At 46.0% G+C, this 12,710-nt stretch overlaps 1 protein-coding gene across 1 annotated transcript; it reads right to left on the bottom strand.

Moving 5' to 3' along the window:
- Positions 1 to 10,922: 10,922 nt before the first annotated feature.
- Positions 10,923 to 12,432, bottom strand: LOC100193822 (Putative H/ACA ribonucleoprotein complex subunit 1-like protein 1). The gene is made up of 4 exons (NM_001138904.2): positions 12,181 to 12,432; positions 11,927 to 12,075; positions 11,346 to 11,461; positions 10,923 to 11,242 (listed from the first exon to the last, which is right to left on the bottom strand). Exons 1-4 carry the CDS (start codon positions 12,326 to 12,328, stop codon positions 11,080 to 11,082), a joined length of 576 nt encoding a protein of 191 aa, NP_001132376.1. The 5' UTR covers positions 12,329 to 12,432; the 3' UTR covers positions 10,923 to 11,079.
- Positions 12,433 to 12,710: the final 278 nt, after the last annotated feature.

Below are 12,710 nucleotides of genomic sequence, written 5' to 3'. Positions count from 1 at the left end.
GCATTTTGTGGCTCCAAAATCCGTAGTCCTCTCCATCAAAGTGAGGGGGCTTGCCAAGTGGAATGGGGAGCAATTGAGCATTTGAACTATGCGGGATGCGCAAATAATCGAAAGAAAAGTTTGAGTTAACCGTCTTTCGTCTATCGTGGTGGTCGTCGTCCTTTTGGGAGGAGGAAGATTCGTCGCTGTCGTAGTAGACAATTCCTTGATGCGCCTTGTCTTCTTCTTCCTCCCGTCTTTTCTTTTGTGGCCCGAGCCTGAGTCGGTGGGCTTGTCATCATTGGGCTCGTTGACGAAGGTCTCCTTCTCCTTGTCGTTGATCACCATCCCCTTGCCCTTAGGATCCATCTCTTCGGGCGGTTAGTCCCTTTCTTGAAGAGAGCGGCTCTGATACCAATTGAGAGCACCTAGAGGGGGGGTGAATAGGTGATCCTGTAAAACTTAAACTTATAGCCACAGAAACTTGTTAAGTGTTAGCACAATAATCGCCAAGTGGCTAGAGAGGAGTCTCAACAAAACACGATACCACAAGAGATCAAACACAGAGATGACACAGTGGTTTATCCCGTGGTTCGGCCAAGACCAACGCTTGCCTACTCCACGTTGTGGCGTCCCAACGGACGAGGGTTGCAATCAACCCCTCTCAAGCGGTCCAAAGACCCACTTGAATACCACGATGTTTTGCTTTGCTTATCTTTATCCCACTTGCGAGGAATCTCCACAAATTGGAGTCTCTCGCCCTTACACTTAAAGTTCACAAATAAGCACGGAGTAAGGGAGGGAAGCAACACACACAAATCCACATCAAAATGCGCACACACACACGGCCAAGAATCAAGCTCAAAAGACTATCTCAAAGTTCTCACTAGAACGAAGCTCGAATCACTGAGAATGACACACGAATGCGCAAAGACTAAGTGTGGATGATCAAGAATGCTCTAAGGTTGCTTGGTGTACTCCTCCATGCGCCTAGGGGTCCCTTTTATAGCCCCAAGGCAGCTAGGAGTCGTTGAGAGCAAATCTGGAAGGCTGATCTTGCCTTCTGTCGACTGGTGCACCGGACAGTCCGGTGCCCGATTTCTTTCCTTAAACGGCGCAGCCGACCGTTGGCCGCCAGAGAGCCGTTGGCGCACCGGACATGTCCGGTGCACACCGGACAGTCCGGTGCCCCCTTCTAGCCGTTGGCTCGGCCACGTGTCCCGCGCAGATCGCGTGGCCGACCGTTGGCCCAGCCGACCGTTGGCTCACCGGACAGTCCGGTGAATTATAGCCGTACGTCGCCGGTAAATTCCCGAGAGCGGCCAGTTCGCCCGAGTCAGTCTGGCGCACCGGACACTGTCCGGTGCTCCAGACCGAACAGCCTTTTGGCTGTACACAGCCAACTTTTCTCTGACTCGATTTCTCCTGTTTCAAGCACTTAGACACAATACATTAGTCTTCAAAACAATGTACTAAGGCTTAGAAACATACCTTTACTCTTGATTTGCACTCTGTCCATCCATGGGTATAGATTCACATTTAAGCACTTGTGTTGGCACTCAATCACCAAAATACTTAGAAATGGCCCAAGGGCACATTTCCCTTTCAAATAGGAAAAGAAGGGTCTGTTAATATCGGGGAAAGGAGATAAGGTTTTTCTTGGGGTAAGAGGTATTTTCTTTTAAGGCAACTTTTAAGGTCAGGGCTGCGACCTACGGCCAGTCCTATGGCTCTGATACCACCTGAAGCGTCCTGATCCTTTGGGACTCAAATGTGATACAATTACTAGTCCTAGGAGGCTAGTAACCACATTCCTTACTTCAAATAGTACAGAGTTTAAATAAAGGTTATTACAATACCGGGGTACAAGCTCGAGAGAGCCAGAAAACAAAGCGCAGTAGAAGGTACACTAGCCCAATCCACAGGCAGAACTGGGTGCAGACACAGCCCTCTCAATCAAGCATAGCAGAAAAGAAGTCTTCGGCTGCTGAAAAACATAAATAAATCTAGGTGAATACACTAGGTATTCCGCAAGCCCATCCCGCTCCCGTAAAGAGAAAGAGATCTATATCATACATGCTTTATATGGTGGAGTTGAAGTCACTCTTCTTTTTCTCAGAGAAAGGCAGTTTATGTAGGTTTTTTCCCAAGGAAATAAAATAACACAAAACTCAACCACCACTGAGCTTCCCGCTCCCGTGGCCTTGTTTTCTTTTTCAATACGCACTTACACACACATTTCCCTGTTCACGGAGGTTGTAAAACACTAATTGTCATACAACACCAGACTCGTCCATACCAGTGGACACGGACTATTCGAATAGGTTTCAACTCTGCGCAGAGGGGTACACTTTACCCACTAGTCCGGTTTCTGCGATCTCACCGTCATGAGACCTGAATGCCGAATCTCTTTCTTTCCTCGCACGTCCTAACCTTAACGGTTATATCGGAAGGAGTCAGGCCACCGCCATGTCCAAACCGGACAAAACATTCCCCCTCCTTATCCTCCCGGTGCTCCCCAGCCTTCATAACCCTGGGGTTGGACCGTACGAGTTCAGATTGAGTGACTGCCCACACAGTCTCGAGTGGTTGTACTTATCATGAGTACAGGTAGTGAAGGATGACAAACCGATCCTTATATGAGGGGACAATCCTTCTGCTCACGCCTAAACCAGCTGAGCCAACACCTTAGGCCCTCCCCTAGAACAGGGAGTCCTTGATCATCCCACTCACAAGGTGATGAGGGTGAATACCCTTCATCGCACATTCCTTTTTTAAAAACCTCGTTTGAAGAAACACACTGCCCTTTCTCCCATCCCACATTTTGTATCCAAAAGATATATGTTAATGCAGGCTATCTCTCTACTCACAATGCAAATATTCCATCCTGTAATCCCGGCCTAGGTAGTGGTAGAAAGAATAGGTAATTTATGCATCAATGGAAGGATGGACTTGCCTTCGTCGAAGCTTTCCTGGCACAAAAGATCTACCTCCGGGAGATCGGGCTCCGGCCCTTCTTCCGGGGCTACGGGTTCCGGATCGACGGTCCCCGCTTCTTCTAGTAAAACAGGCAATAAACAATACATCAATAGTGGTTTACTAAGTGGAGTGTGTCAATTTCTAATATTATCATTTCATGTAACTTTAGAAAGTGTTTTGATAATTTTTGGTGCATAAAATATTGAGATATAAATAACTAAAGGAGAAAAAGGCTAAAAAGAAAAAGAAAAAGGTTTTAGGCTCTGGTGGGCTGGGGGGCGAAATCTGGCCCAGCCGGGCGCAGGGGCGCGCGCGGGCGCGAGCGCGCCGGCCTAGCTACAGCCCACGGCGGAAGACGGCGCGGGCGCGCGAGGGATGACGCGGTTTCCACAGGGCCCATGCGTCAGGGAGAGCGAGAGGGGGGGAGACGGCGCCAACTGCTGACGGGGCGGGGCGAACCGGCCGTCCGCGGGGAGAAACCTGGCCGTTGGTGGGCTCGACGGTGGTTCGCCACCGGCGACCAGGTTCTTGGGCGTCAGGCGGGCGCCCTAGCATGAGGAGGGGCTGGCGAGCTTAGGGGTGGGCCCAATTTGGCCAGAGGAGGCTGGGAGGGGGCTGACCGCGGGGAGGTGGCGGAGCTCCACGGCGGGAGTCGTCGCCGGTGAGGTTCGTGCGGGGATCGGGGGCAGGGGAGTGGTGTTCCATGCTCGCGGCAGTGTGGCGAAACTGATGAGCCTTGCTAATTGCTCGCTGAACAACTAGAGGGGGAGGGAAGAGAGGGGGAGGGCTTACCGGAGTGGAGGAAGACGGCGGCGCTAGCGCGATTGAGCTTGGGCGAAGGGGAGATGGGTGGCTGAGGCCGGTGCGAGGCAAAGAGGTGCTCGAGGCGACCCTTTTATAGGCGCCCGAGGGGAGGGGAGCGGCGGAGCTAGGCGGACGCCGGTGAGGTCGCACAGCGCCGGAGTTAATGCCGCACAGCAGCGGCGACGAGATCGCACGGCGGGGCGGTGCCGTGCAAGGACGCGGCCACAGCGGCGAGGACGAGGCGGTGCCAAACTTCCCAGTGCGGCGAGGGGATGGGGCGAGGGAGAGGACGGTGGTCGGAGGTGACCGTGGCAAAGCCGTACGCGGCGAGGGGATGGGGTGACTGACTGGCGGGGCCAGCCTGTCAGCGGGAGCGGTCGCGAGCGAGGGCGAGGGGGAGGCGACTGACGAGTGGGGATGGCGTGTCAGAGGTGCGCGGGCGCGAGCGCGGAGTGGGCCGGAGGTGGGCCGAGGGGGGGGGAGGTCGCAAGCGCGAAGGGGGGGGGCGGCCGCGAGCGTGGGCTGGAATCGGCCCAGCCAGGGGGAGAGAAAGGTTTCTCCTTTTCTTTTTTATTTTCCAATTCCTATTTTTATACCCTTTTCTTTTGAACAATTAATTAACTAGATAATCTTAGGTGCTAAAAAAATAAAATCTAAGTGAGGTGCTTCTAATCAAACAAAGTGTATGCATATGATGAGAAGACCTAGGGAGATTAGGGATAGATAAAAAGAAAAAAAGGGGTTGGATTAGGGTTCCAAACCTCGGGTTGAAAATTGGGATGTTACAATTTGCTTGGCGTTGTCCAAGCCGCTCACCTTATTGTACTCGTCCCTGCACAAGGATGCTAGCAAAATAGTGATAGCTTGTGCATTCTTATGGATTTGCTCATTGATAAACACAGGGTTATCGGTACTATCGAAATGCATTCCATTTTCTACTATCTCCCATATACTAGGATGGAGAGAAAATAAGTGACTACACATTTTGTGACTCCAAAAAGTGTAGTCCTCTCCATCAAAGTGTGGAGGTTTACCAAGAGGAATTGAAAGCAAATGAGCATTGGAATTAAAAGGAATACGAGAATAATCAAATGAATAATTTGAATTAACCGATTTCTTTTTCTCGTCGACGTCGTCTCTTGGGGAAGAAGAAGACTCATCGCTGTTGTAGTAGACGATCTTCTTGATGCGCCTCTTCTTCTTCCCGTCCTTCTTCTTGTGACTCGAGCCAGAGTCAGTGGGCTTGTCGTCCCTTGGCTCATTGAATATGGACTCCTTCTCCTTATCGTTGACCACCATCCCCTTTCCCTTAGGATCCATCTCTTCAGGCGATTAGTCCCTTACGTGAAGAGAATGGCTCTGATACCAGTTGAGAGCACCTAGAGGAGGGGTGAATAGGTGATCCTGTAAAATTCAACAACTAATAGCCACAAAACTTGGTTGTGTTAGTATGGCTAAGTAGCGAGCTCTTGCGAACACATAAGTAATCACAGAAAAGCAATCACAAGAGACACAATGTTTTATCCCGTGGTTCGGTCAAGTATAACACTTGCCTACCTCCACGTTGTGGCGTCCCAATATACGAGGGTTGCACTCAACCCCTTTCAAGTGATCCAATGATTAACTTGAATACCATGGCTTTTCTTTGCTTATCTCTTTTTCCCATTTGCGAGGAATCTCCACAAGTTGGAGTCTCTCGCCCTTACAACAAAGATCACAGTGAAAGCACAAGAGTAAGGGTGGGAAGCAACACACACAAATCCGCAGCAATACACACGCACACAAGCCAAGACTTAAGCTCAAAATGAAGCACAACAAGTTCACAACTAGAACGGAGCTTAAATCACTAACACAGTCGATCAAGTGCGCGGAGACGGAGTGTGGAAGACTTAGAATGCTTAGAGTATGCTTGGGTGTCTCCTCCATGCGCCTAGGGGTCCCTTTTATAGCCCCAAGGCAGCTAGGAGCCGTTGGAGACCAACAAGGAAGGCTAAGATTGCCTTCTGTCAGGTGGCGCACCGGACAGTCCGGTGCGCCACCGGACAGCCACTGTAGCTTGTCCGGTGCTGATCTCCTTCCTTTTCTGACGCAGACGACCGTTGCACCTCGGCGTCGGTTGGCACACCGGACAGTCCGGTGCCCCGTTCTGACCGTTGGTGCGGGCCACGTGTCGACCGCCAATTTCGTTGTCGACCGTTGCGTAGTCGACCGTTGGCTCACCGGACAGTCCGGTGAATTTTAGTCGTACGCCGTTGAACTTTTCCCGAGAGCGACGACTTCGCCGCGGACGACTCACCGGACAGTCCGGTGAATTATAGTCGTAGGTCGCCGTCGAGTCCCGAGAGTGGCATGTTCACCGAGACTGGTATGGCGCACCGGACACTGTCCGGTGCACCCAGACCGAGCAGCAATTGGCTGTACAAAGCCAACTCTTATCCAACTTCTTTTTCCTGTTTCTTGCACTTAGACACAATACATTAGTACCCAAATCAATGTACTAAGTCTAGAAACGTACCTTGTTACATGATTTGCACTTCTTCAATCTTTGGCACAATTTAACACTTAGAGAATATGTGTTGGGCACTTAATCACCAAAACACTTTAGAAATGGCCCAAGGACACATTTCCCTTTCAAAAAGACGTATTATTTAGCGACAATAGCACTCGAGAGTGAAGCTTTGGAAAAGATCGAATATAAGCATATTGTACAAGATTTTCTTTAAAACCCACCAAAAAACAATGTTATTCAAATAAAATAGATATGTTTCTTTAGATATTCTATTACAATATATATTATTGTAAGTTGTAGATCTTCATTACTGATTTTTAATAAAAATATAGATCACACTGCTTTAGATTTGGCATAGGCCCCAAATTTCTCTAGCCCGACCCTGATGGTATTCCTTAAAAACCATGGTAAAAATCCACTCCTAAACAGGCCCTAAAGGTCTAATTAGTGCTAAACTTTAGCATTATTAGTATGTCTGTTTGGTTTCATATGTGCTAAACTTTAGTAAAAAGTGTTGTGCTAAACTTTAGTACTACAGAAACAAACATGCCTTAAGGCTAGGTCCAACCTAAGATTAAGGCTATCTCCATCGGAGCGTGTATATGAAAGTGCAAAACACTATTTTACACTTTGAAATATGAGGTGCGATAGAGGGTAGAATAGGGATGCTGATGGAGATAGCCTAAAGGCGGTAATAGGAATTTCTATAAGACCCTGTTTAGATCCTTTGAATTGAATTTTATTATAATAATTTAGGGTCATATTAATTAAGCTAATATGGTTTTATGGAATATATTTGTATACTACATGCGTTCACAAATATATGACACCGTTGACTTTTTTCGAAAACTTTGACCACTCGTCTTATTCAAAATATTTATTCAAAAATGTAAAGTTTTAAGTCAAGGACAAACTACATTAAGTGATAAAACAAATCGCAATAAAATAAATGATAATTTATTTTTTTTGAATAAGACGAGTGATCAAAGTTTTTTTTAAAAAATCAACAGTGTCATATATTTATGAACTGAGAGAGTATTATTGTTGGTCATATAGGGAAGATATTTATATACTATATTTCTACCGTACAGAAACGAGACGAAGAACGTGTTATAAATTACATAGTAGAAACATAGTCTAGCGATACATAAAATCAAATTTCATCCTTCGCTCTATGAGTTTGAACTTTGGAACGTGATGGATTGTCGAATCCCAAACTACACAGACTTCTCTGTTAAGTAGATTATAATTCTTCTGAAATGAACGAATCCAAACGACTCCTGATAAAAAAAAGGTGAGGGTAATTTATTTTTTGCGGAGACTAAAACATAGAAAAATTAGTCTTCATTGGGTTCTGATGACGGACGGGACAGGGAACCATCTCCGTGCTCGTTTCCACGTACTGGCCCCACAAACTTGATCTAAATTAGTTTTTGGCGTGGTAAAATTCTACTAAAAAAGTCTAACTCATAGTCTAGTATAAATTAAAAAAAACTAAACTTTAAGTAGATGTATCCTGTAATTGTTTTGGTGCACTCCGGTACCAGAATTGCGGACTGTGTGCTTTTGTTTATGTCTGAATCATCGGGCTTTCGTGATCTCTGATTGCAACATTGGATGGGTTGTGTTGTAGGGACAGTGACGGAACACCAAGGACAGTCTCACAGGTTTCCACTGCAGTTGGGGAGCTTTGGTAGCAATTTGGGTGTTCCTCGCCACCCATCAACTGCATCATGGCATGCAATCTCAATGAACTCATGCATGATCCTAAGTTGCTGCATATCATTCTTGATCGGTATGGGAACTTTGTGATCCAGACAGCATTTAAACAGTGCCAGGTAAATATATTGTTTAATCCTCAGCCAAAAGAATCGCATGTGCAATCGATTAACGATTGTTTAATGTTGCAGAGCAAACAGTATGCTGCTTTTGTTGAAACTATCAGGCTGCACACTGCTGCAATGCTAAATAACATGTATGGGAAGATGGTTCTCTCGAGTATACATGCTTGAAGAACAAGCCCTGCCGATTTGGCTTCTATTAACCAGACATTTTCGGCGAATGTCTTCAGACTTTCAGAGACAGCAGACAGAACCATTGTACAATTTTATGATAGCTTGCAGATATTACAGATAGTGTATCTTCACAAAAGGGGAAAAAGATCTTTTCTTTCCAGGGAAATTTTGGTTAGGGGAAGCATTTGTCTTGGCCACTTTAGTGTAATTTGGCATGTAGAATTAGTATAGTTTCATCTGGGTGTGAAGATGGTGATTTATATATATTTTTTTTGAGAGAACAGGAGGGGGAACCCCTACTGAAAATTTTATTAAAACTAGAAACAATACAATGATTAGTGCATACAGGTAGATATATTACACAAGGGAAGGGTTAGTTATTACTGCCATTGCTGAAGCCAGTCAGGGATGGCGGAATCAAATCGTCCCCGAGCTCTATGGATGACCAGGAGTAATTCTTTTGTGAATTCATGTTTATATTGCTGCACCGTTGGATCTTTGTTCTGAAATAACCATGCATTTCGACACTTCCAAATGCTCCAAGTCATGAGGATAACTATCTCCATAGAGAAGGGAACATTGAGCTGTTGTTTGAGATTTGCCGAAGCCTCCTCGGGATTAGCAATTCTAGGGGGCGTCAAACCAATTGAATTCCAACAGGCCTTAGCAAAGTTGCATATGAGGAAGTGATGGTATAGAGTTTCCTCCTTTTGCCAGATGCAGTTTTCACAAGTGTATGACTCAAGAGTCATGTTTTTCCTCCTCAGCATATTCCTTGTGTTCAGTCTGTTTTTCAGCCACAGCCAATAAAAAACTTTATGCTTTGGTTGACATTTATTTTTCCAAAGCGATTTGAAAATGTGGTGAACTTGATAATGACCTATAAGATGCTTGTAAGTCTTTTTTTAGAGAAAATCTCTGATCCCCAAATAAGTTTCCAAATGTCCTTTGCGTTGGTCACAGTGATACTGCTCATAAGCCTGTGCAGACAGAGAAAGCTGAAAAATTTCAAAAAGGTGTTCTTTTTGTTTTGCTTCTTTGATAGAGAGTTTGCTGTTGCAAGCAAAGGAAAATAATTCCGGATATTGTTTAGCCGAGGTGCCCTTATTTTGTCTTGGCCACTTTAGTGTAATTTGGCATGTAGAATTAGTATAGTTTCATCTGGGTGTGAAGATGGTGATTTATATTGCCGTGGTTGTTATCGGTAACTTCGTGTAATGTGTTAGTTGTATGGTAAAAGCTAAAGTGGCACAATATAGTCTGGTCTTTTGTCCTTTTGGAAACTGAATTGGAACCGTTGTTCAACACTTCTTGGGGCCACCAGCCAAAGGCGTGCAAGGTTTTTTTTTAGCATGTTATTTGCACTAAGTTTGCACTGCTACTGTGTTTTACGACTAATTTGTTTTTTATCTGGGATTTTTCAAACACAAGAGAAAATTACAACGTGCTGAGAACGATGCTGCCTCTGTTCAAGTTACAGTTGTTAGTTCTTGCAATTGGCTCAAAACAATGCTATGCATTCCAAAAAGGCTCCCATGAACCCGTGCTCCAAACAGGAGGAAAATTCAACGAGGACTCCTCACCATTGGCTTCGTTTCAGAAATCAATAGTGAATTTAAAACCGAGACAGACAACTAGGGATGGCAGTGAGTGTGGATCTGGGTGTCAAATTTCACCCTAGATCTATACTCGATCCGTAAAATAATTGGTTAGAGCTAGGTGTGACTTTTCACCCACAGGTACTCGATAGATCTCAAAATACTAGCTTTTAACTCATTTTTCAAACATGATTTTGCTGATAACTGAATGACTGATTTTCATTGCTCTTTAATTCTAATGCTCATTAGCTATTTGAATGTGTAATAAACATTATTTTGTCAAGTATGGTTTTACACTTTTACTGTTGTCACTGAGCCAATCTAAAATGTAAGAACTTAGATTATTACTATTATTTGGCTTACTGGACTAGTTATGTTATGTGTCACTGAAACTAAATGGAGTTTTTGAAAAGTTATGATCATGTGAAATGTGAATTGATAATACATTCTGTGCTTTTAAATAATTATGTGTTACCTTGCCATTTATGCTGCTATTTATTTAATTATTTGTAATTGTGGATCACCCAACGGCTTGTTCGGTTAGAAGTGGATTGAGGGGGATTAAAGGGGATTCAATCCCCTTCTATACAAATTTAAATAGAAGGGGATTTAATCCACTCTAATCTCCTTTAGGGCTTGTTCGGTCCTACCCCAATCCATATGGATTGAGAGAGATTAAGGGGGTTTCAATTCCTAGCAAATCAAAATCTCCATCAATCTGTATCAATCCTCTCCAATCCATATGGATTAAAAATAACCGAAAAAGGTCTTAAACCCCTTCAAACCGAATAAGGACCCAGTGGGTGCCCAACACTTACTGGGTGCTGGTGTAAAAATTCACCATTAAACATTATGGGTGCAAGTGTGATTTGATGTGCCGGATGTCAACATATGTGGGTGTTTTGCTCCACCCACATTACACACAAGTAAAATGTACTCTCATGCGACCTCAAAAATCAACAAGGACTGTAAATGTATGCCCAGGATCAGCACAAGTTGAATTCAGAACAAGGAAGCACATAGTGGCCATTAGGAACGGAACAGGTACAAACCCTTTGTTTCAATTGAGAATCCAAGTTCCACAAACAAAGTGTTCTGCTACCTTAAACATATCAGGTTACAAGAACATGGAAGTTTCCAATTGGGTAGCTATGATGCCTCAACAAAAAAAAACATCATCAAACTCAAACTACACCTAGAACCTTCCTCGCCCTCTAAAACCACCACGGCTTCCACCCCTTGGACCTCGGCCACCACCCCTTGGTGGTCCTCTTCCACCCCGGAACGAACCACCACGGCCTCGGCCACCACCCCTTCCACCACGGCCACCACCTCTAGGTGCTCCTTGAGATTGTCCCCTGTTTAAAGCAAACAAAAATGTAGAAAGGATTAAATAACTCCATTTTTCACAAAACAGCAAGCAAACAATGCAGATGAAACAACAGATAGACTGAGTCATACTTTGGTTGCGGCAGGAAGCGCGAAAGAGGCAGCAATTTCATGGGGTCGATATAGAACTTGTCGCCTTCCTTGTACGATGTTGCAATGATCCCTTCCATCATCTTCACAGAGAAATACTACACGTGCAAAAAAAACATATTCACCACAACAATAGTAGCATAGCTAAAGGAGTGATTTCAAGGAACCCTTAATAAATGTCACCCTACTAAAATGACACATCAGAACAACAAGTATGTGAGTCTATAGCCCAGGAAGCCAGGAACGAGAGCAGGGATCAACAATAATTTCAAAGGAACACCATGCTCCGTGGGGCATTTTACTGTTCGAATGTGAGAACACCTCTACTACATACAAGATTAAACATCTGCAAAATCACGCAGCAAGTCCTCACTGCACTAAGTAAATAATCAGTGCTCTCTCTAAGAAACACACCTACAACAAGCTGTGGCAATACTACTGCTCTTGCCACACTAGAAAATTCACCACAGCCTCAAGTGCCCATGAGAAGGTAAAAAAAGATGTATTTCTTTTGTTTTTACTCTTGAGACGTTCAGAGATTAGGGAGGCGAGGAGATGCTCACGGATTCGTTGATGGGGCCGAAGATCTCGTCGACCTTGCCGACCTGAGTCTTGTTCTGCAGGTATATGGGCGCGTTGAAGTAGGGCACCTTCTCGTTGGTGAGTTTCGTCACCGCGTCTCCCTCGCACGCGTGCACGAACGTCGACACCTCTGAGCAGGCAAGACGAAAATCCCACCACAAGGTCAGAAAAAAAAACACCCTAGCAAAGGACCCAATACCCTCACGCGGGTGGGGAGAGAAGGGGTGGCACCGACCGACGACCTCTGCGGGCGGGCCCTCGTCGCGGAACCCGCCGCCGAACCGGCCACCACGGCCTCCGCCGCCGAACCGGCCACCGCCGCCGCCTCGGCCTCCACCTCCGCCGAACCGGCCGCCGCCGCCGCGCCCTCTCGGTGGCCGCATGGTGCGCGCGGTGCTTCTGGGCTCGAGGGGAGCTGAGTGAGGAGGAGGGTCTTGGCGGAGCGGAGAGGGAGGCGGCGGACGGTTGGGACGGAGGGGCACGGTTTAGGGTTTTAGCAGGGCCGGCGCGGGATTTTGGTGTGGTGGGTTCGGAGGCTGACAGGTGGGCTCAGAACGGTGCAGTGAGGCATGGTCGTTGGATAGGTGATTCCTGCTGGGAGAGGATCTTGGCTGTTGATGTGAACGTCCAGTGTCAGCGTGTGTTGCCGGTGTTAGTTTAGGCACTGTTTGGAGACGATTAAGGCCTTGTTTGTTTCTGCCGGATTGGTGGGTCGGAACGATTCCTGACCGGATTGCTTCTCTAATTTATATAAACTTTGATTAG

The sequence above is a fragment of the Zea mays genome, chromosome 2 (assembly GCF_902167145.1).
Source record: "Zea mays cultivar B73 chromosome 2, Zm-B73-REFERENCE-NAM-5.0, whole genome shotgun sequence".
Classification (NCBI taxonomy): Eukaryota; Viridiplantae; Streptophyta; class Magnoliopsida; order Poales; family Poaceae; genus Zea; species Zea mays.
The sequence above is the reverse complement of the archived record's forward strand: the minus strand, read 5'-3'. Positions and strand labels throughout refer to the sequence as shown.